Source organism: Pelodiscus sinensis, chromosome 10 (genome assembly GCF_052426305.1).
Source record: "Pelodiscus sinensis isolate ZL-2025 chromosome 10, ASM5242630v1, whole genome shotgun sequence".
In the NCBI taxonomy this organism is placed as follows: domain Eukaryota; kingdom Metazoa; phylum Chordata; order Testudines; family Trionychidae; genus Pelodiscus; species Pelodiscus sinensis.
This window is the reverse complement of record NC_143061.1, coordinates 37,509,971-37,534,521: the sequence shown is the minus strand read 5'-3', so window position 1 is coordinate 37,534,521 and position 24,551 is coordinate 37,509,971. Positions and strand designations below refer to the sequence as shown.

Here is a 24,551-nt window from a genome sequence, read left to right as displayed (position 1 = left end):
TGCACTTCTTAAATGCCCTTGCTTTAAATGTGTGTCACTTCTTATTTTGCCAGGGGCTGCTCAACGTTGCCCTTGGCTGCGGGCCCTGCCCCCCTCCACTCTTCCCTCAAACTCTCACCTCACATCTTCCCTGCTTCCTTTTCCAAGTGTGCTCCGTCCAGTGTCCCTTCTAATTTTCCATCCATGTGCAGAATAAATGGTGTGTGCACCAAGGCATGTGCAGACATGTATTACCAGTAGAAACACAGGCTGCTGACTGTGGGTGGTTCTGCTAATTAGATGGGCAGCATTTGACTCTCTCCTGGTCTGCCACCCTAGTGCTCAGCTTATAGGAAACACTGACCCCATCTCCTCTCTTCCCCCACCCTTCCAACATTTCTAGAGTGCTGTGAATCAGCTGATTTGCAGCATTCAAGCTTTGGGGGAGAGAGTGAGTAGACACAGGACAAGAATCAACTGATTCACAGTGCTCTGGAAGTGCCGGGAGGGAGGGGGAAGAATTGGGTAAGTGCAGAGCCCCCAGCACAAGAGAGTCATGGGGCAGGGTACAGATGGTTGTGCATAGAGCTCCAATGGTCCACAGGTTGCCCACCGCTGGTGTATGTAGTATCAGATGAAAAGTATGGGCAATAAACACTTGATTTCCTAGTTAAAAGAAGAGGTTTGTAAAAATTGCCAACTTTTATTTTATAAAAATTGTGCTAATTTGTTAGCGAATAGAAAGGGGGATACTAGTCAATTTAAGAAGAAACTGAAATGTTATAAATGGAACAAAGTATTCCCCCTGGAATACCACATCATTTTCTTTGTAAAACACCATTTTAGGAGTGCCATGAAATAATGTGCATTTAAAAAGGTGGATACTATTTCAGTGACAATCTAAGTATCTGCTGTGGAAGTTGCTATGGTAACAATTCATTTATCATGACAGTGGAGTAAATTGGCTTACAAAACCAGAATAAATTGTCAATGCATGAGTAAATGTTGCCCTGGGGCTGCACTGACATATTCACCCTTATTGATTTAAACATGCTCCTTTTTTGTTTTGTATAAAAACAAATATTTAATTTGTAGTATTTCATCTGCTAGTCATGCTCTTCTAGAGTGCATCGTATATAGTGACTGTTTGAAAATAATGTGAAACAATTATAAGTGGTTGTGAGTAAATCTTGAAATAATTACTGTAATTGACAAAATATCAGGAGCTGGGCAAATTGGAGAAAACCCACTGTCCGCACACATTCTTTCCTTTTTTAAAACTTATGTCAAGCTTATATGCATAGGAAAAACATTATCTATAAAAAATGAATTTAATATCTTTAAGATCTGTAAATTCTTGTTGGCTGACCGCTCCCATTATATAAGAGCGTGATCCATTGAAGTCCGTAGGAGTCTTTCAATTGATTTCAATGGGCTTTAAATCAAACCACCAAGATAAGGAGCCTAAAAGTACACTATGTTTTAATGGAACATCTGGAAGTAAAAAGCTATTCATTTGACTCTTAATTTCATACACTAGTCCCCAGGCAGCCCCAGAATGTAGAATTTGAAAGCTTGTGTATTTTGCCAACAAAACTTGGTTCAGTTACCCACCTTGTCTCTGTTACCATGGGATCAACATAGCTACAACAATATAATAGTTTAGTACAGTACAGTTATCAGAGTTCTTCAAAAAGGGTCCCTATGGGTGCTCTATTGTAAATGTGTGTATGCCCCATGCCTCTAACTGGAAACTTTAAGTAATGGTGTCCATTTGGCCTGCACATGTGTTCTACCTCAAAGCTATCTAGTGTTTATGGGTGAACTACGCTCAATTCCTTCTCAGCTGTCCTTGGCCTGAGAGGTGCATCTACACTGCAGCATTTTTCTGGAAAAAAGGCCGTTTTTCCATAAAAACAATACTTGCGTCCACACTGCCATTGAGTTCTTTCGACAGAAAGTTGAAAGAATGGTGGGGGTTTCCAAAAAAAGCTTTTTTGGAAAAAGACGTGTGTAAACAGAAGAGGGAGTTCTTTCAAAAGAAGAGGCCTCCAGGAAATAACACAGGTGTCCTGGCGGCTACTGCATCCAGATTAATCACAACTTAAATGTGAGATAGTGTCCAATCAATGTGGACACTATCTTTCGAAAAAGCACATTGCTTTTTTCTTGCAATTTTGCTGTGTGGACACTCTTTTGAAATAAGCTTTTCCAGAAGATGTCTTCCAGAACAGCTTCTTCCGAAAGAAGCTTGCAGTCTAGAGGTAGCCCAAGTCAGTAGTAGTCTGGTTTACTTACTATTTTTTTATAGTTGATAGTGTTTAGTTTATAGCTTCATATTGAGATTGTTTCCTTTTGTAGCATTTACAAGAGGTTCATTTTTTTATATATAAAAAAGGGGGAGAAGTTTTTCTTTTTCTCTGCTGTCACACTTTTCATAGAATTTTCGAACTGGAAGGGACCTCAAGAAGTCTTCCAATCTAGACAGCAGGACTAAGTATTATAAACCATCTGTGACAGATATTTGTCTGACCTGCTCTTAAAAATCTCCAATGATAGAGATTCAATAAACTCCCTACGCAATTTACTCCAGTGTAGAACTACCCTGACACGTAGCTTTTGCTAATGTCCAACCTAAACCTCCTTTGTTTAAATTTAAGACCATTGCTTTTTGTTTCCAGAGATTAGAGAGAGCCATTTTTCTCCCTCCTCATTACAACCTTTTACATACAGTATTAGAAAACTTCTATCTAGTCCCCCTTCAATCGTCTCTCCAGACTAAACAACCCCCCCCCCCATTTTTTTTTTCCAATCTCAGGTCACGTTTTGAGTACTTGCTCATCTTGATTCCATTTTAGGTGTGCGCGCCCATGTGCACAGTCATTGGAGAATTTTTGTTTTAGTAGTAGACATAGGGTCAGCTGTGGCACCCTGTTGAGTCCTCCCTTCCCCCCCCCCCCCCCATGTCAGCTTTTTGAAATGCTTTCGGGAGTCCCTATAAAGGGCAAGTGCGTGATATTCAAAACCTTTTGCCCTAGAACCCAGAAAGAGTGGGATATCCACTTCAGAGCTCTCTTCATGGAGGCTGTGCTTCATCCTGGGTTGGAATCCTCCCAGTTGGACTTCATGCCTCTCATCTTGACAGAGCACACTGCCAGCACTGTTCCCTATCCCTGGTGCCCAAGAAGACTACTTTGGTCTGTTTCACGAGCTGGTTGGTAACTTCCAGTGACAAGATCTTTATTATTGCTTGTTCAAGAGACAGTAAAGGAAACTTAATTTTCAGGCCTTAGGTCATGTGTGTAGTTTTGGTGGTTAGAAACATGGTTTTAACTTGTACACAGTACAGATGTGATGACCAGTAACAGTCATCAATAGTCATTGAGCCCATAAGACCACCTTTAGAGACAAGCTCAGTTTGCTTTTCAGAGTGTAACAAAGCTCTCTCTTTGCCATGTTTTATGACATATACCATGTTTCATCAAGACTAGGTGCTGTCAAGGCGATACAATACCAGCTGAAGAACTAGTTTGACCTGCTTTTCATTTGCATGGAAGCTTTGTCACACACAAAGTTGTATTTATGTCTCATTTTAGGTCAGCAAGTGCCTATAAGTTATATTCTGTTATACATTATGTCTGGACCCAATGAAAGATATCAAGTTAAAAATCACATGTTTTTAGTAAACACATTTCCTTAGTTCTATCAGTAAAATTAGAGAATTAAATCTGAAGGGATTTTGAAACTAGATTTTTCTTTCTCCTGTTTACATTTTGAAGTAATTCAGCCTTGACAAAGAAAATAGAATTGTACATTTCACTTTGTGGCCTTTTAATATTGCTTAGTGTCCCTTAATATTGCTCAGTGTCACTTCTGGCCTTAATATTGCTCAGTGATCTGGACAAATTGGAGAAATGGTCTGAAGTAAAGAGGATGAAGTTTAATAAAGACAAATGTAAAGTGCTCCACTTAGGAAGGAACAATCAGTTTCATACATACAGAATGGGAAGCGACTGTCTGGGAAGGAGTACGGCAGAAAGGGATTTAGGGGGTCATAGTGGACCACAAGCTGAATATGAGTCAGCAGTGTGATGCTGTTGCAAAAAAAGCAAACATGATTCTGGGATGCATTAACAGGTGTGTTGTGAGCAAGACACGAGAAGTCATTCTTCCGCTCTACTCTGTGCTAGTTAGGCCTCAGTTGGAGTATTGTGTCCAGTTCTGGGCACCGCGTTTGAAGAAGGATGTGGAGAAATAGGAGAGGGTCCAGAGAAGAGCAACAAGAATGATTAAAGGTCTAGAGAACATGACCTCTGAAAGAATTGGGTCTGTTTAGTTTAGAAAAGAGAAGACTGAGGGGGGACATGATAGCAGTTTTCAGGTATCTAAAAGGGTGTCATAAGAAGGAGGGAGAAAACTTGTTCATCTTGACCTCTGAGGCTAGAACAAGAAGCAATGGGCTTAAACTGCAGCAAGGGAGGTTTAGGTTGGACGTTAGGAAAAAGTTCCTGTCAAGGGAGTCAAACACTGGAATAAATTGCCCAGGGAGGTTGTGGAATCCCCATCTCTGGAGATATTTAAGAGTAGGTTTGATAAATGTCTATCAGGGATGGTCTAGACAGTATTTGGTCCTGCCATGAGAGTAGGGGACTGGACTCGATGACCTCTCGAGGTCCCTTCCATTCCTAGTATTCTATGATTAAATATTTCCAGTGAACAATGGTACTTTTATAATATGAGTTAACATCCATGGTGTATCTGCAGAAGAGAAAGCAATACAGATGCTGATTTTACAAGTACACAATATTCAACAGTGGCATGCTAAACTGTTTGGGAAATCTGGTATTCAATAGGTATATAGTATCTGGATGAGTGTATGTCATACATGTCTCTATAGTCCAGGCAAAGTCTCAAAACTACATGATATTACTAAAGATGGAATTTGAGTGTATCAGATATTTTGCTAACTTCTGAATTTGCTCAAATGTGTCAAACAATATTTAAGCAATCAGTTCTCTGTTGAATGTATGCCTGAAGATGCCAATGTGTTTTTTTTCTGTTCCAACTGAAAAGTAGGTAGATGGATCATGCTACTTTTAATGAGCAAAATTCAATGCTGATGTAAACAGTGAAACAACACTTACATAAATGGAAGAAATTCCACTGAAGCTGCTTTGGGATTTAGCTCAATACATTCAATGTGTAGGAGTCTTGACATATAGCAGTGGTGATTGTCTCAGAGTAAGCATTGTGATGTAGCTTTCCTCAGTTCCAAGTACTCTCTCCCTGTGGAGAATTTTAATCATCTCCACTATTCTTCATGAAACAAATCTGTCTCACAAAATGCAAATCTGTAGAAGGTACCTATGTTAGCTGTGTAATATGTGAATGATTTGAGTAAGCAAAATATAAAAGACAAACCTCCACCAGCACCCCCGAAAATCTATTGCAAAGTAGTGCAACTTTATTTTAATAATACTGTTAAACTATACCCTCTTCAGTAAATAATTTATTTGAAATCAAAAGCACTACTCTGAGAACTATATCAGTATTAAGCTATCCTAATCTTTTTTTTTTTTTTTTTTTTGAGTAGTGTTCATATGGGTGGAGTACTAAGAGAAGGTTTCCATCTGTCTGTTTCTGACCCACAGGATGTGAACTTCTGGTAGACAGTGCATGTGGAAAAATATTCTAAAGACTGTTGAAATTGCTGATAAGTACACAGAACAACTGATCTGTGCTCTGCTGTCTTAAACTGGAAAGTCAAGATCTTAATACGGTTTTCTTTCACTAGCAATTAGTTAGAAAATCCTGTCCGTTCCCTAGAGTTAGTCCCCATTTTACTATTGCTGGAATGAACTGAATGTTCAGGGCACCTACATGAAGAAACATGAAGAGGGAATTATGTTGTTAACACTTTATTGAAGTGCATAATTTTTTCCTTTGGGGGAATGTAAAGCATAATGTGACTAAGAATGAGAAATTTCCACCAAAGTATTTTCAGAGGTAATGGATCACTTTCTGTTCTTAGTTTTACCTGAGCAATCCTATCTCTCAAGAATGGCCTGAGATGCCAGATTTGGAATGAGGACTGGTCAGCTGTGAACTGTTCAACTATTGGGAGGTGGAAGTGATATAGCTGTGCTTGCTAAGTAGAGAAAGTTATAAAAAGGAAGCAAATGCTTTCAGAAAAAGAGGCAGGGGGAGAGAAGCAGTTACCTTCTTAACCCAGGAAACTCCAAGAACTTATCTGGAAAAGTGGAGGAATAAGGTGACACCCACACATGATAACCAAATGAAAATGCAGTACCAGTTTGGGTTTGATTGAAGGACTTTGTAGTTGGATGATGCAGACAGAAGATGCACTGCAATTATTTTCTGAAAGTATTTTGTGTCCAAAAGCAACTGCTCTTGACTGTTTTGTTTTCCTTTGACTGAAATTGGGCCTCTCTTTTTTTCTCTCTCTCTCTCTCTCTTTTGGGACCTAAGTTAGGAAGTGTGAGCTGAACTCCCTGGGTGGTTATTGGTTTTAAAGGGACATGTGTTTGTGTAATTAATCTGTTTGAAAATCCTCTGAACTGTGCACTCAGTTGTAGTGAATCAAAGTCCATTTCTCATTGCTGTGAACTTTACACAGCAATAGGTTGTACCTTCATTTAAGTGTTGTATAGAGACTAGAACCGGGCAGAGAAAGTATTTCTGTTTTGTAGGATTTTGATATTTTGAAATTTGAGTTCATTCTAGGGAGAAAGGAAAAAAATAACATTTCAAAATTCTCGAGGAAATGGAATGCAGCTCTGGCTCTGGTGCAGGCCTTTTGACAGTCTATCTTGGGGCCACGTAAGCTTGGTAGTTTGAGTTGTCAAGGAGCTATATGGACGAGTTGGCAGGCTTCCTTTGCAGGCAAGGGTCTACTGGACCATAGTCCATTTTCAAGTCTCCAAGAAATGTTTCCAGTTTGCCAAAAACTGGCACATGCTGACAAAACCAGCTCTAATATGAAACCTTTTTGGGCCCTTTGTGCTGGGATGAATTTCGAGCTCTGATGTAGTTTTAATGCTGTTCAAACAGGCATTTCCTATTATGGACATTTCTCTTTTAAAGCTATGTAAAAGACTTGTGGATCTTACTGAAAATGTGGCTAATGTTCTAGTTTGCCATTTTTAAAATAATTTTCAATAATACAGTATAAAGTTATCTTTAGAGTTCTTTTATTACAGGCCCCTGTAGAGGAGGTATCACTTTTCTTTTTAATTAAAACTGACAGCTGTTTTGTTGTCTTCAGCTATATGAATTACAGCATCACATTTTAATTTAAATGTGTTGGGAAATTAATTGCAAAGAAAACAGAAATAGTATTTTAAGTATTTGTTATTCAAGGTTATATATGTTCTTGCATAACAATCCACCATTAGCATATTCATTGTTTATGAAATTTCATAAGCAAATTAATTTTGTAGTCTGGTTTAGTTCTGTAGCTAGTCAAATGGTCTTTGATCTTTGTTTGTTTTTATTATGGGGTAGCATAAGTTTGCAGCAAAATCACATTTTCTCTGCTCCTACAAAAGAATAAAATGTATGAGTGTACATTCATCCAACTGTATATGAAATTGTGTGGACACAATTATGTTTATACGTCTTATAGAAAAATACATAGAGAACAAACCGGAAATCCTCTACTGCGAGCAGTCATTTTAAGGTTTCCCAGTACAACTCGTTTCTATTTTCAGAGTAAGACGAAGCTGCAGTTTGGCACCTGTATACAACAGTGTGGAATTTAATTTTGCTCGTCCTTTGCCTGTCACTTACACTAGGTTTCATATGTGTGCATGTGTATAAATATACCATTTGTATCTTTCAGTACTGTAGAGGCAGCAAACTTTTAAACAGATGGAACAGAGCCATGCACACTTCAATTAAAATTACACCATAAACACCATTTGCATCTTTAGCACAACTGGCTTCTTCCATCAGCAAAGTCCCTCAGCCGTAACTCCTCTGATTTGTTTTTTTTAGCCATGCTTCATGCAGACCTGGCATCTGCTGATTTTTCCGCGCTGTTCTTGCCCTTCTTTAAGGGTTTCTGACTGAGGATCAAACTGCAACTCTGGCCCGATGGTTGTTAACCAGAAACTATATTCGTTAGCAAAAAATTGACATGTTCCCCGATGACCCTGGCATTCGATGAATGGTGCTGCTCTAAAGTCTTCAAGGCAACTTCCAGGGGACATAAGGGACTGTCCACCACCCTGATATCCAGACCCAGTATGCTGGAAAAAAATAAGGAAGGAATTAAATAGCTGCATGTGGAAAACAGGCAAGAGAAGAACAAACAGTCTTGGCTGTTGTTCTATTTGGTTCTTGGACTTTTTGCACCAAGGCCAATGCTCCCAGATGTGTGACTCTGTAGAGGCATATTACTTGGAGAACTTAAGTTACAATTAACTTTATTTCCTGGCAGGAAGAATCACATCTAGTCATTCTAGGACTGGCTTATCTCAGAAGTGCAAGATAGCCTTGCAGGTTAGCACAGGTACATGTCAGACTGGGGTAAGCTGTAGTTAAGAGGGGCTCAGGATTTTAACAATTGCTCAAAGCATAGTTAAATGACCTTATTAAAAAAACCCATGTCTTATCTTCCCCGGGCTCTCTTGGACTAGTAATTCCTAATGGGTGTTGCCCTTCCCTATAACACAGGTAGAACCAATTCCAATGGCCCATACCCTGCCTCCTTGCCCACACAGTTCAAAACGTGTCTGTTTCCAAGGTATCAAATACCTGGGGATCAGCAAGTGTCCAAAGCTTATAAAGAGAATAGGAGAAAATTGCCTTCATGATGATTTATACTCTAGGCCTGGGACAGATAATTACCATTTCTAGAACTAAAGTGATTTCAGCTATAATACAATCTGTGACCTTTACACATTTTTTTCAATTTTTTCCACTGCTTTTCCTTCCAAAAAATGAGAATCCCAAGTGAAAATGAAAGTTAAGTGCAAACAGGTGCTGCTTTTCATTTCACATACTGAAATCATGAAAAATTTTGGCCAGTTTTATTATCAAATGTATGTATTTATGTATCAAATGTATTTATTTAAATTAAGCTACACAGTCCGAAAAGCTATCATTTCCCATCTTGAGGATCATTAAGGGAAATTGAAAAATGTAGTTGCTTATTATATGGGAAGTAAAAACTAATATTCCCTTGAAAACCTTGAAACAATCAGCTCAAAATGCATTACAAGAATCTTCTCAAATTATGTGTACAATAGGTAAGTTATACAAATACATATCATTCCTATTACTCCCTCTTTAAACAAGCACTTAAAAAAGTAACATATTCCTAGAGATGAAAGTATGATAATGTCCATACCGCAGTTTCATAAAGGCAGTAAAAGGAGCCTTCACAATTTTATAGTACAGATAAAATTACTTGTTATCCTCCTATTTATTAATTAAAAAAGTAAATAAAATCTGTGTTTTTTATGGACTGCCTCTAATTTAATGCAAAAACTTGTATAAAGTTCAGTATTTCATAGTGCTTCTTACTATTTTTTTCCTTGAATGTCTTTTTGAGACCCATGGATTTGGTGTTTTCTAAGATATATTTTCCCCAACACTAAAGTTTGTACAGCTTTAGCACAGGAAAGGTTTATAATAGAAACTTGCATATTACCAAGTAGCTGCAATCTTACCATTACAAAAGAATAGCCTATCCAAAGGCTTCTCCAGTTCAGAGGGCATGGGGGAATGGACTGATCTTGGCTATGAACTGCTACAGCTTGGGCTGAGGCCTCACATACAGAACACCTGCTAATGTAGGGTTGTATTTCATCTTCAGCAAGAGGCATCATTGGTAAAGGAGCAGCACTTGACAGCCAGTAGGACTTATCATTTCGACTGGCATAGTAACAAACTTGGTTGATGTTGCAGTAGACAAATGGCATGGTGTTGAACACAGGAAGACAGGATCCTGCCAGACCTAAAACAATTATATATCTTGAAAATCCAGCACCTGTACACAGTCAGTCACTCAACAAACAAGCCACCCATTTCAAAGAAGTGGAAACACCAGGAAAAGTTAGTACAAAGCACTGTAAATTCTATCCTCATGACTAACCTCTGTGCTAATGTCATTGTCGTAATACAGGTTGGACCTCCCTGGTCTGGCACCCTCCAGATCTGACAAATCCCAGATGAGGGATTTTGCTGGACCAGAGATGTCCTTTCTGGACCCCTACCACTGGTCTCACGGCTGGGCTTCCTACCTCCTGCTGGTCCCACTGCCCTGCTGAGCAGCCATTGCTGCCATGATTCCGGGACCTCCGGGGTAGCCATGTGCCAGGACTCTGGGACCAGCCGGGCAGCTGCCACATCTCCCTGCCCCACTGAGCCACAGCTATTGCTGCTCTCAACCCCACGCGGAAGCCGTGCGCCGGATCTCCTGCTGGTCTGCTGTCCCTGCCCCAAAGAACACACTATTCCCTGATCCTGCCATAGCATCTGCCACTGCAGGTGGGCTAGCAGATTGATCCTATTGCAATATGGAGGCCCAAATAAAAACCTGAGAAGAAAACAAGGCAGAGGAAGGGAGCAGGGGTTTGCCCATGAAGGGAGCAGGGGTTCTGAATAAGGGGATTTTACTTTAGTTGACTTTAAAAAAAAATGTGACTGCTTTGAAGATCCTTCTGTTACCCTGTATAACAATAACACCATTTAAAAACAGAAAAGATGCAATATAAGAATAGACCGATCTTGGCTGTTATACAAAAGTAATTGTTTTAAAAACACCTTTGCATGCAAAGTTTAGTAAACCTCTAAAAAGACTCCTCCTCTGCCTCTTTGCATAATAGATGAAGATCCCAGGAATTGTCTTCAATAACTGCAGATGCCTAGAAATTCTAAAAAGACAGGCACTTATTTGGTGCCTATCTCTAGTCAACTCTGTATGAAATGCCAGTATAAGTGACCCAAGGCACATAAAAGAACCTTTTCAGAACTAGCATTAGAATTCAGGAAAATTTTGCCTCCTTGAGGTGCTCAGAAGATTAGATACCCTTTGAAGGATATGATTTTGCTGATATACACGGGATGTGTGATGCTGGGTTGTTGCCTATGTTTTGAAAAAGTAATCTTGATCTATAGCATAGTATGGTATATTTTATATTTATCAAGTAACAGGATGGTATAATAGTAACAATTCCTATAGTGGCTTTAAGAGAATTTATACACTCACTTCTAAATAAACTGTCAACTATTTAATAAAGCTTAATAGAATATACTGCAATATACTCATCATTGGTTGTAGATGAGCAATAGATGTCTGGCACATAATGTTTTGGGTGCAATATAATGAATATAGAATGTCCATCATTTACTGCAATACTTACCCAGATCTTGATTATGAGCTTTCTCCTGTCCTTCAAGATACAGCAGACTATATCCTGTCCACAATCTTAGCATTCCCTCTGGACAAAATGGTTCTTTATCTGACTGACTGTGAAGAACGAGCAGGAACCCACTAGCAGCTCTAGTTTCAGGCCCTGGTGGTCCTGGGATCCCAGGTTGGCCAGGTGGACCTTAGGAAGAAAAGGTAAAACAAAGATGATTGCTTGAATGTTTAAATACTGCAGCCAAGACAGGAGTTGCTTTAGTTTTCAGAATACATTTTAATGCTCAATCAAAGCTTCTGGGTTGAACACAACTCACACTAAAATACTGTCCTTACCCAGAGATTGTCAAGGCAGTACAAGCACAAGGCAGTTCATGCTGTCATGGTGTTGCATCTCAACCCTGATTTGGAGCATAGTTCCCTCACATGCCCACTGAATCCTTTGAACTAAGGGTACGTCTAGACTACTGCGTTTTGTCGACGGAAGTTTTGTCGACAGATACTGTCGACAAAGAGCATCCAGACACATTGAGTTCTGTCGACAAAGCAAGCTGCTTTGTCGACAGAACTCCGTAGTCTGGACGCAACGTTACAGGCAATAACACCTTCTGTCGACAGAGTTCTGTCGACAGAAGGTGTTATGCCTCGTAAAATGAGGTATACCAGTGTTGACAAAACTGCTGAGTTCTGTCGACGTTATGTCGACAGAACTCAGCGGTAGTGTATTCGCTGGTATAGTTTTGTCGACAAAAGTCTACTTTTGTCGACAAAACTAGGTAATCTAGACACACCCTGAGTCTATCAGTGCCAACACTGTGCCTCTTTTTTTTTTTTTCACCATGGATACATGTCCTCTAAGAAATGGACTGAGGACATCTAGAAATTTCACACAGTTGCTGATCACTATGGGACTTTCTGATCTGGCCTCGATTTGAACAAGTACGAGCAGCATAACCTCTGTGACCTAAAGCTGGAATCAGTAAGACGACCAGTGTATTAACAGAAATCATATCTAAAATATAGTTTCAATTACCCACTGAAATGTACCATTTAGGTCCCAACTCAGGAATGCACTCCTATTCAGGTATGATCCTTAAGAACATACTTATATTTAAAGTCAAAGGGACTTAAACACAGGCTTAATGTAATGAATTTAACTACATACTTACATGCATTCCTGAATTGGAGCCACGTTTTATACATCTGTCAGCCTGACAAATGCTTGCAGCAGAAAGTGATAATTCTTACCTGGTGACCCAGTATATCCTTGATCTCCCATGACTCCTTTGTCACCTGGGGGTCCTGGTGGACCAGATGAGCCATTTTGACCTGGCAAGCCAAACAACCCTTCTTCACCTTTACTTCCTAGACAAAAATGAAGGATGCATTTTCTCTTCATATGACTACATATAAAAGTAAATAAGTCCAAACACAGTGTACAAGAAGCCTGCTTTACAATGTGGTATTTAGCCCTGCTCCAGATATTCTGAAATACTCAAAAGTGACCCCTGCAGAGTACATAAATATTATGGAACTTGATACTTGAGGGAGAAAGAGTTGTGCTCTTTCCCTGTGATGGTAGGGTTAGATGCAGTAGTGCGATGATATTGCTGTCATCCATTGGACCTCATGTCCTTAGTCCAGAATTGTGTCTGCCTCTGGATTTCAAAGTTTGCAATCCTGTAGAGCTCTGCCAAGAATTCTTTAATAAAAATTGAAATCAAGGAAGCCTGTACCAAGATCTCTATTTCCACTTGACTAATTATTTGAAACAGTCCCTTAAAACAAGCTCACTGCTTTCCTGACCTGAAGCTATTAGATTCTGTAGCTTTCTCCATAGCTGGATGTTGGATGGTGATAGGCTGAATCAGGCAGGTGGTACCACTTTTATTAGAGGTATTTTTAGTTCTTACACCACTAGCTTCACAGCAGTGGTATTTCAGGCCCTCAGGAAAATATTTAACTGCATACTGGAGTCTCTTTAAGTCAAACTGAAGGTAAAAGTGCTTGAATGCTCCGCGGAACAGGGATGGACTGCTAAATTGGGCTCGTTTGTTCAGTAGAGAAGGAAAAAGGCACCATGAGTGTGTGTGTGCATCACTTCTTTTGCTCAGATGTACAAAAAATGCCATATTAATCTAAATGCACTGTTGATTAGCAGATGGTACCAATGAGTGCATGATATTTGACTGAAAAGGCAGCAGTGTTGGATGCGTCTACAGATATTTTTAAGCAGTCTTTTTTTCTGAGTTTGATACAGTTACGTGTCAGATGTTGTGGTTTTTGGCAGCCCTTTCAGAGAGAGAGAGAGGGAGAAAGAATTTTGAGATGAAATGTTTCCTTAGAGATATGGTCAGTTCTCATTAGTAGGTGTTTTATGCTTAATTCTTTCCATGCTTGCATTAACCTGTCAGCCTTCAAAAATTATTTTCAATACTGTGAGACAATCTTTCAAAGTTCCCCCACATTTTACTTTTTATTTTTGAGAGACTCTAAAACAGTCATAAGAGTTTAGCAGTTTTTAAATATCTGTTATATAACTGTTTGACAAAGTTCACGGACAGGGAAGTTTTTTGTAATGAATATAATCTGTCTGTAAAATTTCCAGTTTCCTTATCTGATTAATAATTATGACTTATCTGCATAATTTTTCCAACAGGGACAAGACTGGCTCCTGTTGTGTTAGTAAAAACAAAAGCATCATTAAGTGGGTCTTCTTACACTAACATGAATATGTATCACTCACGGTACCCATACCCACTTGGTCATACAGAAAAATGTTTAAAAATTTATAAAATGAAAACATTGTGCCCTGATCCCAAAAATATAGTAAACTAAGCAGTGCAGTAAAAAGTATTTTACTCAGTTACATTAGATCAGGGCTACTCATCACCTGGCCTGCGGATGGCATATAGTCCATGGCCCATTTGTTTGCTGCGTGCAGTGCATTTTGGGTACACGTGGCTCATGGGTGGGAGCCAAATCAAAAAAGTAGTCAATATAATGGTCTTCTGTTGATATGCATTTTAGTAGATACATTCCTGGACTGTCATTGCTCTTTAAAAGTGCTGTCATATGGGTGGAAATCGGATAAATACTGCATTGTATTAATATCAGCAGAACTGACTTAAATGGGGACTGTGTATTGTGCAGCTTTGCCTTAATCTTTGTATTCATGCCCATCAGTATGAAAGAGGCTATTTGCATATACAGGCAGACCCCGGGTTACGTCAATCCGACTTAAGTTGGACCCCTAGTTACGAACGAGGGGGGAGGGCGCAGCTAGTGTGGGGTGCCTCCCCCACTGTTGCCGCCTCCGGCGGCGCGGGGCGCCCCCCCCCCCCCCCCCAGCAGACCAGGGAGACGCGGAGCGGCTTTTCTCGCCGCGGAGGATGCGGGCGGCGGAACCGCCGAGACGCGCCGCGGTCCCGCCGCCCGCGTCCTCCGTGGCGAGAAAAGCCGCTCCGCGTCTCCCTGGTCTGCTGGTGGGGGGGCCGCAGCTAGTACGCCCCCCCCCCCCCAGCAGACTAGGCTTTTCTCGCCGACGCCTGGGGTAGAGCAGCTACCGAGGTGCGGCGCTACTGGACCAACCCAGCAGCACCCCAGCTGCTCTGCCCTGGGCTTCCTGGAATCAGCCGCTGATCAGTTTCAGCAGAGACTGACTTGGGGACACCTGGGGTAGAGCAGCTGGGTGCTGACCGGTTGGTCCTGCCGCGCCAAGGGTCAGCGCTACCAGACCAACCCAGCACACTCCAGCTGCTCTGCCCCAGGCGTGTCCGATTCAGCCGCTGCTGGTCAGTTTCAACAGCGGCTGAATTTGGACGCCTGGGACAGAGCAGCTGGGGCGCTGCCGGGTTGGTCTCCGCAATGCCGCACCTCGGCGCTGCAGGGACCAACCTGGCAGCACCCTAGCTGCTCTACCCCAGGTGTCCCCAAGTCAGCTGCTGCTGAAACTGATCAGTGGCTGATTCCAGGAAGCCTGGGGCAAAGCAACTCTGCCTCGGGCTTCCTGTAGTCAGCTGCTGGTCAGTTTCAGCAGCGGCTGAATCGGGGACACCTGGGGTACAATATGTACCAGTTCCGACTTACGTACAAATTCAACTTAAGAACAAACCTACAATCCCTATCTTGTACGTAACCTGGGGACTGCCTGTATTTACATATATATTTGCATGTATGTGCAACCACACTTAAGTTGCGGCCCTCGGCATGTGCTGAGAGTATCTTTGCAGCCCCCGGAACTTCCAAAGTTGAGTAGCCCTGCATTATAGCAAAGACCTACTGGACTATCTTCCACTGAAAATTAGTGATACCACCATGAAAAACATGAATTCCCTAAGTGATAATCGCCTGAGTGTGTGGTATGTATCCCATTATCTAGAGCTAATTAAGAGACAAACTCCACATTTCTATCAAGTTATCCAATTTTCATCAGAATCATCACTGTCTGTTTTACCTCTCAATCTTTTTTCCACCAGGAATAAGCCCTCTTGCGCAACTGTTCTTGCGCAAGAGGCCAGTGTAGGCAGGCAACATGAATTTCTTGCGCAAGAAAGCCCAATGGTTAAAATGGCCATTGGAGCTTTCTTGCGCAAGAGAGCGTCTACTCTTGCACAAAAGTACATGTCTTGCGCAAAGGCACATGCCAGTGTAAACGCTCTCTTGCGCAAATACTTTAACGCAAGAACTCTTTGCACAAGATCATGCCAATGTAGATGTAGCCAGAGTTATTCGTTATTCTGTCACCCTGTCTCAATTTGCTTTCAGCAAATGTGCTTTCAGCATAAGAAGAAACTCTTCAGCATGCCTGGGGAATGTTGTCAAATGAGATTTTACAGTAAATACTGAATTTCCATAAGTAAAAAAAAAAACCACAATAGGGATTGTTTTTATTTCATTTCACTGACCAAGAATGACATTTATTTGTTAAAATTCCAAGTAAATATCTTGCTGTCCTTTTGACGAACTTAGTCAAGTTTTAGCATATGTAAGAAAAGAAGAGAGGAGAAATGTGCAAAGTAATACCCTTCCTTCCCCATCCCACGCCCGTGAACTTAAAACAGTTTTGCATGAAGGGAGCAGAGAACACACTTTTCAAAGCCTTAAGTGCGCTGTTTGTCTTAAATGATCTATTATTTAATTACAGACCTTACCTGGAGGTCCAGGATAACCTATTGGCCCGGATAATCCAACAGACCCTTCAGCTCCTCTTTGTCCTTTTTCTCCAGGAGGCCCTGGTGTCTTGGGACATGAGGAGTCATCTGTTTTTCCTGGCTTACCAGGGTCACCTGGAAATATGGAATGAAATTAAAATAAAACAAATTGGAACAAAAATCTGTGGGAGATCAACATTACCCTGTTAACTGCTTTTGATATTCAAGTGCGTTCCTGGGGCAGTATTCCAAAACTATGACTGATGAGAGACAGTCGTTTAACTTAACTTTCAGACTGTGTCTGGTCTAGGATTTAAAGGTCTATTAGCATGCGGGAGCTAACAAGTTTTAAAAGTCTAGTGTAGACAAGGGACACGGTCCTTAATGTGTGCTAAACTGGTTGAGCTGAAGCATGGAAGGAACACGGGCTTTAACTCAATTGAGCACGCTAAAGTATACATTGCCTTGTCTATTCTATGAAGGCAGTAGAGTAAGTCTCTACATGCAACTTAGAGGTAAAGGTGTAGGGGCTCCATCCCACATTACTCATTCACTTTCAATGAAAGCCATCATAGAATGGCTACAGTTTATTAACTGTTGCTTTGTGTTGTTCATTATTTGCATTCTGCAATAAATACATTTGTCTGAAAGACTTATTGAATTGGTTCAAAGTCAATGAAGCTCGATGTTTACTTGCACTGATCTGGTAGCAGGACTGGCTTCTTTTAGAAAGAGAATGCTGCGGCAGCCAATAAAAAGAAATACAATAGATCTGACAAATCACTGAAGAGAAAACTTGTATTTTACATACTTGCATATAGAATTCTATGTACACATTTGACACTTTATTGTATGGCTTTTCACTGTAGTACAAGGTGGCTGTGCCTGTGCACACAAACTAGCTATATTAAAAACTATTCTAATCTCCCCATTATAACAATATCTGTCAACAATAGCTTTCTGCAATGGCTCTACTATTCAGTGAGGGTGGAGTGTGCAGAACAAACCCCAGACATGCAATACAAACTTACCTCTGCAACCTGAAGCGATCATAAAATGGGAAGCAGATCATGCCAGCCATTGTCAAGCAGGATGGAAACAAGTTTCAGGCATGTCAATGAGAACAAGGTATGGAATGAGAAATGAAATCGTTTGTGCAAACTGACACTATTCATGCTGATATAAATAATAATGGCAAAATCTAAAAGTACATGTCTTTGAAAACAGCGTGCAAACATCTTCAGACTGTGTTTGGACTAGGATTTAAAGTTTTTAAAGTCTAGTATAGAGAAGAGACACTGATGTGTGCTCAAATGAATCCAAAATCACTGTGATCTTGTAATACATAGTATTGTTAAGGGGCGAGGTGCCTTGTGTGAGATGCAAACTCTTCTAGTTTGCAGTTCACAGTGTTGAATATGAGGCACTTGCTCAGGGCTAAGCCCTTTTCATGTGTGGAATTCCCCATGACTATGCCACCTCTGCCATGTATTTATATACCCCAAAGATACCCTCTATTGCCATTTTGTGTAAAAAGTGCTGCATATATGATTGAAGCAGGATCCAGGAGTGGACATACTCCAGGACTTTATCTTTGGTAAACTGACCTTTGCCTTCCATACAGCTAAACCACAGAGGTAAAACAGTTCCTTGTGGCACTGCACATCTGCTACAGAAAAACCAGAAGGGCAGAGGCAAGTGCTGGTTTGAAGCTGCCTTATTTCACAGAGCCTTTGGATCAATTCATCATAGCAAACCGAGTAAAAGATTTGTGGAGAATTCCATAATTGGAATCTCAGTTTTCTCCTTCCCTTCTGGCCGCCTCATATAAAAGAGGATGATCAGGCTCTCAGCTTTTACTATACACCTTTACTCAGTATTTAGGGAATGAAACTTTCTTACTTGGGGTAGGGAAAATCAGCTGAGTTTTGGCCCACAATACTATCAATTCTATCAATCATCACTTATTCCCGCAGGGGAAGAAATTAGTTCAGCACTCAGTAAAGAAAGAATAATGTATGATTAGAGGAAACTATTTTCAGGTTTGAATAACTATAAAACATATGTTGTTTATCCTGAAAGGTTTTAAAATTGGAAAATAAAATATGTACGGGTTGAACCTCTCTAATTTAGCACTCTCTAGTCTGGCAACATGCATGGTCTGGCATGATTTCAGTTAGCTAGATGTCTGCTTACCATGGGTGTAGCCAAATTTCCTGCAGTCCCACAAAATTTGTTTATAGCCATCAGCCCTGGCCTCTGTGTTCTGTGCTGTTATTTAGCTCTAATTTCTCCCTAAATGTTTTCTAAGAGCCCAGTCAGCAGTGGAAGTGTTGGTAATGCTGCTAGACAATACTGACCTTCCATGGTTTGTCAAATTCTCTGGTTTGGGTTAGGTCCCAAAGGTGCTGGACTAGAGAGGTTCAATCTGTATTACATTTTCCAATCTTGAGACACTTATTTTGTCATGAGATAAGATAAGATTACTTACTGTACACTGAAATTCTTGATAGCATGTGCAATATTGTGGCTATTATGATATTATGCTTAATGAATGTTACTTGAGAGAGGAAAAAAAAGGAAGAGGGAGGGGACGAAATACACAGCAGACAGCGTATGTTCAAATTATGGTACATCTTTGCAAAAACCCTAATCGGGCAGGTTTATGGTCTCTGTTCTTGCAAACTATTGCAAATATCAGAACAAAATGATCATTTATTAAATTGTTTCAGTGACTCAAAACTGAATGGAAGGCTGCAACTACCATTTTAAACCAAGCTTACATAACTCAGGAAAATTTACCAGACCAGGCACAAACTTCATCAGTGAAGAGTGATTATAATCTCTCTCTCTCTCTCATTTTTTTTCCTGTGGGATGACAGAGTGATGTCATCATGTCACAGCACCCACAGGCTGGGGGGTAGGCACAACCAGGTAAAGCCCTGCCCCTTCCATTCCAGGCCCCATCTCTGGAACCAAGCTCCACCCTCTGCCAGCCCAGCTCTCTCCAGCAGCCACAAGGAGAGCCAGGTTGGAGCGCCTCGGTCTGGCCTTCCTCAGACGTGTGGGCAGGGCTGGGCCTGGCCTGGAACACCATGGCCTGGCCTTCAGTGGATGCAGAGTCGCGTCGGGGGTGGGGGAAGAGAAGGGGCCTGGGCTGGCGCAGCCAGGGATGGGGAGGGAAGGGGTGAGGAGGGACTTGTGCTAGTGCGGCTGTAGCCCATTCCTCTCCGGTGGCTAGGGGAGAGCTGGGGTTGCCTACCCCCCACAAGAGGGGGGTTGGTGAGCATAGCAAGCAGGGGCGCAGCCCCCTAGTAATAATAAAAGAATTATATCTAACTTACTCAACAATATTTCCTCATCCCGAATGGGCAGCGAGAATTTTGTCAAGTTGCTATAAACACTTTCCATGTAAATAAATAGCATATAAAAGTGTTTTGTACAGATGCACTTGATCTTCTTTAATCCGGCAGTTTTGGGAAATAGGCTATGCCAGATTATGGATGTTTGCCATAATGAAGGGATTGGGGGTGGAGGTGCAGGGTCTGAGGGGGGTAAGGTGCACGAGGGAGATGGAGTTGAGGGATCTGGGCGTGGTGAGTATGGGGTGCTTACCTGGCACCCCACTCTCAGGAGCACATGTGGCTCTATGCCCACCTGCTGCTCCCAGCCACCACCTCCTACCACTGTATGAGCAGTAGAGGGGGAAAGCCTCCAGACTAGCGCTTCACTGCACTGCCGTTCCTTCAGCTAGGTGTGAAGGGGAGTGGCAGGGAACAGAGATATTTGCTCCTCCCTCACTAGGGTCTGAACCATGAGTGTTCCCGGACTAGGAGCACCCAGATTATGGAAGTTCAAGTGTATTAAAATCAAAGTCAATACATACAGTGCTGCAAAGAAAAGAACAGTATGTTGTTCAAAAGTACCTGCAGGACCCCGAGGGCCAGGCTGTCCTTGAAAACCTTGATCCCCACGTGGCCCCACAGTGCCAGGAAGACCCTGCAGGCCAGGGTTTCCGATAGGACCTTACAAAAAAGTGAGAGATGATTTTGTCACTGATAGTTGCACTGAGCAGTTGAATCGGAAGACCCCTGTGATGCTGAAGGTACAGAACTCAAGAGCAATGAGGTCAGGCATTAGGTCTCCTGACCAGTTACTGTTCTGTGTTTCAAAAAATAGCTGGGGGCCCGATTTTGCTCTCTTACAGGAAAACCCCTCACAAAGTTTCCTGTGATGACCCCTGTGTGGGGAGGGTTGGCTCTATGTACCGCTCCTGTTCAAAGTAGAAGCATCAAATCCGACAATTCTCATGAACTTGCTTGGAGGCACAAAGCCTTCTGTATTGAACATCTGTGCCTCTGCATTGGCTCCATGGCACCATGAGGCCTGCTGACGACAAGTCCTGGCCCAGGAGAGAAAAGTCAGTGGACTCCCCTCCCCGCACAAATAAGCCATGCCCGCGTGAGCGGTGCTGTGCTCCTGTGTGCATTCTTGTGACAGGGATGGGGCTTCTGCCTGCCTGACCAGCAGGGTTGTCAGCAGGTGAACTGCAGCTTTTGTAGCTCTCCAGCATTATAGGAATCAGCTGCCAGGGTTAGCCCCACCTTTAGTCCCATAGGAAATAGCAATAAATAAGATTTTTAGAATCCTCAGTTTATGGAACACCTAGGCTATGTCTAGACTGCAAGCCTCTTTGAAAGAGGCTTTTTCAAAAGATACTTTCGAAAAAGCTTCTTTCGAAAAAGAGCATCTAGACTGCAATCAGTACTTTCCAAAAAGCAAGCTGCTTTTTGGAAAGAGATCACCCAGGCAGTCTGGATGCTCTCTTTCGAAAAGCACTGTTTGCATTACATAGCGCCTTTTTTCGAAAGCACTTTCGAAAAAAGGCATTCTTCCTCGTGAAATGAGGAGTACCGCCGTCGAAAGAAAAGCCGCGTTCTTTCGATTTAATTTAGAAAGAAAGCAGCTGTAGTCTAGACGCATGTGAAGTTTTTTCGAAAAAAGGCTACTTAAAAAAAAAAAAACCTGCAGTCTAGACACAGCCCTAGTGTGGTGCACCTGGCTCTTTTCCAGACCCTACTGTTCCTGCCTCGATGCCTATCCCAATGTGTAGATTGATGACAGGACAGTGGCCAGAGGAGTCTGACCCTTCCCTTCCACATAGCTGGAAGCAGATCCCCAAGAGCAGGGTTCCCTCTGCACAAGCATCCATAGCAGTGGTGGGCAACCTGAGGCCCACTGGGGTTCTGTGTGCGGGCCACGAGACACTGACAGATTCCGCTGATTTCTGTCTGTGTAGTTTATTACATGTAAAGCAAGAGCAAGTGAAGTGAGGTGCTTTCTGACTGCACACAACATTGACTGAGAGCTGTCTGTGAGAAATCCCTTTGCATCAAATCAAACACTGCTACAGTTCAATCTCTACACTCTGCAAATTCTAGGCATACCAGCGCAGTTAGCAAAACTACTCTTTCCTGGCAGACTGTCTTGGTTACAACAATCTTGTGGCCCACTGAGATGAAGAAGGGCCATTCATGCAGCCCACTCGCTAGCCTAGGTTGCCCATTGCTGGTCTATGGCATAAGATCTGGCCTACAATTCTTACCATTTAAAATGTGAAGTCCATTCTCAATTTCCCAGAAATGGCAAGCTAACAGAATGTAGATACTTAGAAGACTCTCAATGAAAATACGTATTCATTCAAACAAAGCCATATAATTTAAATCATACCTTTTGGGCCTTCCCTCCCTGGATTTCCTGGAAAGCCTTTGGCTCCCTGTGGTCCCAGCTGGCCAGGAATACCAGGTGCACCTGGAACACCAAATTCCCCTAGATCGCCTTTCACAAGGATAGTCTTTCCAGGAGGGCCAGGATTGCCAGGTGGGCCTAAAACAAAAACAACTGATATTAATAACACACTCACAAAGGGTCATCATTTCACCAGAGCTTAAGTCCCACTGAATTTCAATGGAAAATAGGATCCTAAGTCACTGAGTTGTGTTAGAAAACATTGCCCTAAGTCCTACTTTAAGGAATACAGGGGAGGCAATCTCCATGGGATTTCACCCCCCCCCCCCCAAACCACTGGGATCCTCTGCAATCAATAGGTGAGTGCTCTGTACATTGAGGGTGCATCTACACTGCAGTATTTCCAGAAAAACAATACACTGCCATTGAGTTCTTTTGACAGAAAGTCGAAAGAACGGAGGGGTTTTTCTGACGGTGGGAAACCTCATTTTATGAGGAAGATTCTTTTAAAAATGTCAGCTGTCAGAAGCTCCTAAGAGTTGTACGAGTCTGGAAGTAATCCCAGCACAGATACATAAGCAGGAGGAGTGCAACCGAAGTGGGCAGAAGTACATGATGTTTCCAGTTTATTACATAATCTTCAATTTTATCACAGGGGTAGCTCTTCCCAAAATTACACCTATCAAAGGACAAGTGGTATTCAATCCCAGACCAGTAACACTTTTAAGGTGTGATATCTTGTCATCCTATGGAGCTAGAAAGAAGAGAGCTAAAACATTTCCAACAGAAAATTCAACTCTTTGTTTCTGGCCTTGGATGGATCTGAGATGCTGGACCTTAAAATCGTGACACTTTTATGAATAGAAAATGTATTTCAGAGGTCATTTTATAACACCATCTTTTAGCCCTTTGGAGTTGCATTCCCTGTGAATATGTTTACATCAGTGTTTCTCAAAGTGACCACAGAGCCTCGTGGATCCCATTGTCTCCGTTTTGCTGTGTGCAGCCAAGGGGAGCTGCGGGAAGCAATATGGGCCAGGCTGCCGCTTCCCACAGCTCCCCTTGGTTGCAAACAGTGAAATGGAGCCAAAAGGAGCTGCGAGGCTCTGCATCCATGCCATTGGTAAATAAATAAACTGGCACAGTCAGTAAACAGGTTTCTCAAAGTGGTTTCGCAGACCACTTCAAGAAACACTGGTTTATACTACAGCTGTCAAGCAATTAAAAAAAATAATCGCAATTAATTGTGCAATTTAAAACTACTATTCGTGATTAATTGCACAGTTAAACAGACAACTCTAGCTGACTCTGGGCTCCGCATTATGCTGCCCCTTTGAAGTGCTTCAGCGTTTCAAAGGGGCAAGGCTGTATGGAGCCATGGCAGTTCAAAGAGGCAGCGCTAGCGGAGCCTGGGATCAGCTATGCGCACGGCGGCATTTCAGAAGGACAGTGTCACACAGCTGATCCTGGGCTCCACTTGCACTGTCCCTTTGAAACGTCATGGCAGTGTTTCAAAGGGCCAGCGCCATGGAAACACCTGCAACTAATGTGCGTTAAAAAAATTAATGCATTAATTCTGCCCTGCATTAATCGACAGCCCTAGTTTATACATTTATGTTGGGAATACTACAAGTCACCTCAATTTTAAACACACTCTAATATGCAAAATAGATTTTATTACCTGTAACATATATGGCCTACACAGAGTATGTGATGATGTAGTTTAAAGGTTTTATTGGAAATCATATGGAAGCCTATATAATGCATCCTGATAAAACCTTTATGCCTTACTACATAATCATCATGAGGATACATCTCGCTAGTAAAATGGGAAACTTATCTCCTCTATAAAGTGTTTGTAAATTGCTTCTCTTCCATAGATTTCAAAGGAGATAAGCATTATATCCATTTTACAGATGGGAGACTGAGGTAGCGGAACTTCTCTAAAGTCACCCAGTAGTAGTGGTGCTGAAACTATTTTTAGGGTGGGGGTTATGAGCCACCCTAGCCCCTCAAATGCCCATTGCCTCTCTACCCTAGGCTGGGGTCACGTGTAGGGTTGCCTGCTCTCCTAGACCGAACGCCACTACTGCAAATGGTGTCCCATCTGGGAGAGTTGGCAATCCTAGCCGCAGCTGGAGGTTCTGTGGAGCCCCAGGCTGGCAGCAAGGCCCTGAGTAGAAGCAGATAGCCTGGACCCTGCGGATGGTGGGCAGCAGAGTCTGCGGGGACAAGGGCGCCATTTCAGGAGGGTAGAGGGGGCTGCAACCGTGCCTACT

At 42.0% G+C, this 24,551-nt stretch overlaps 1 protein-coding gene across 1 annotated transcript in view; it reads right to left on the bottom strand.

The window, feature by feature from the left end:
* Positions 1 to 7,168: 7,168 nt before the first annotated feature.
* COL4A4 (collagen type IV alpha 4 chain) overlaps positions 7,169 to 24,551 on the bottom strand; it is a 113,018-nt gene continuing 95,635 nt past the window's right edge. The window contains exons 40-46 of the mRNA XM_089780857.1: positions 22,255 to 22,410; positions 20,450 to 20,549; positions 16,525 to 16,667; positions 12,620 to 12,736; positions 11,370 to 11,558; positions 9,675 to 9,961; positions 7,169 to 8,249 (exon numbers count right to left, since the gene is read on the bottom strand). Of these exons, the coding sequence (XP_089636983.1) occupies positions 7,992 to 8,249; positions 9,675 to 9,961; positions 11,370 to 11,558; positions 12,620 to 12,736; positions 16,525 to 16,667; positions 20,450 to 20,549; positions 22,255 to 22,410 (1,250 nt within the window). The 3' untranslated portion in view covers positions 7,169 to 7,991. The remainder of the gene's footprint in view (positions 8,250 to 9,674; positions 9,962 to 11,369; positions 11,559 to 12,619; positions 12,737 to 16,524; positions 16,668 to 20,449; positions 20,550 to 22,254; positions 22,411 to 24,551) is intronic.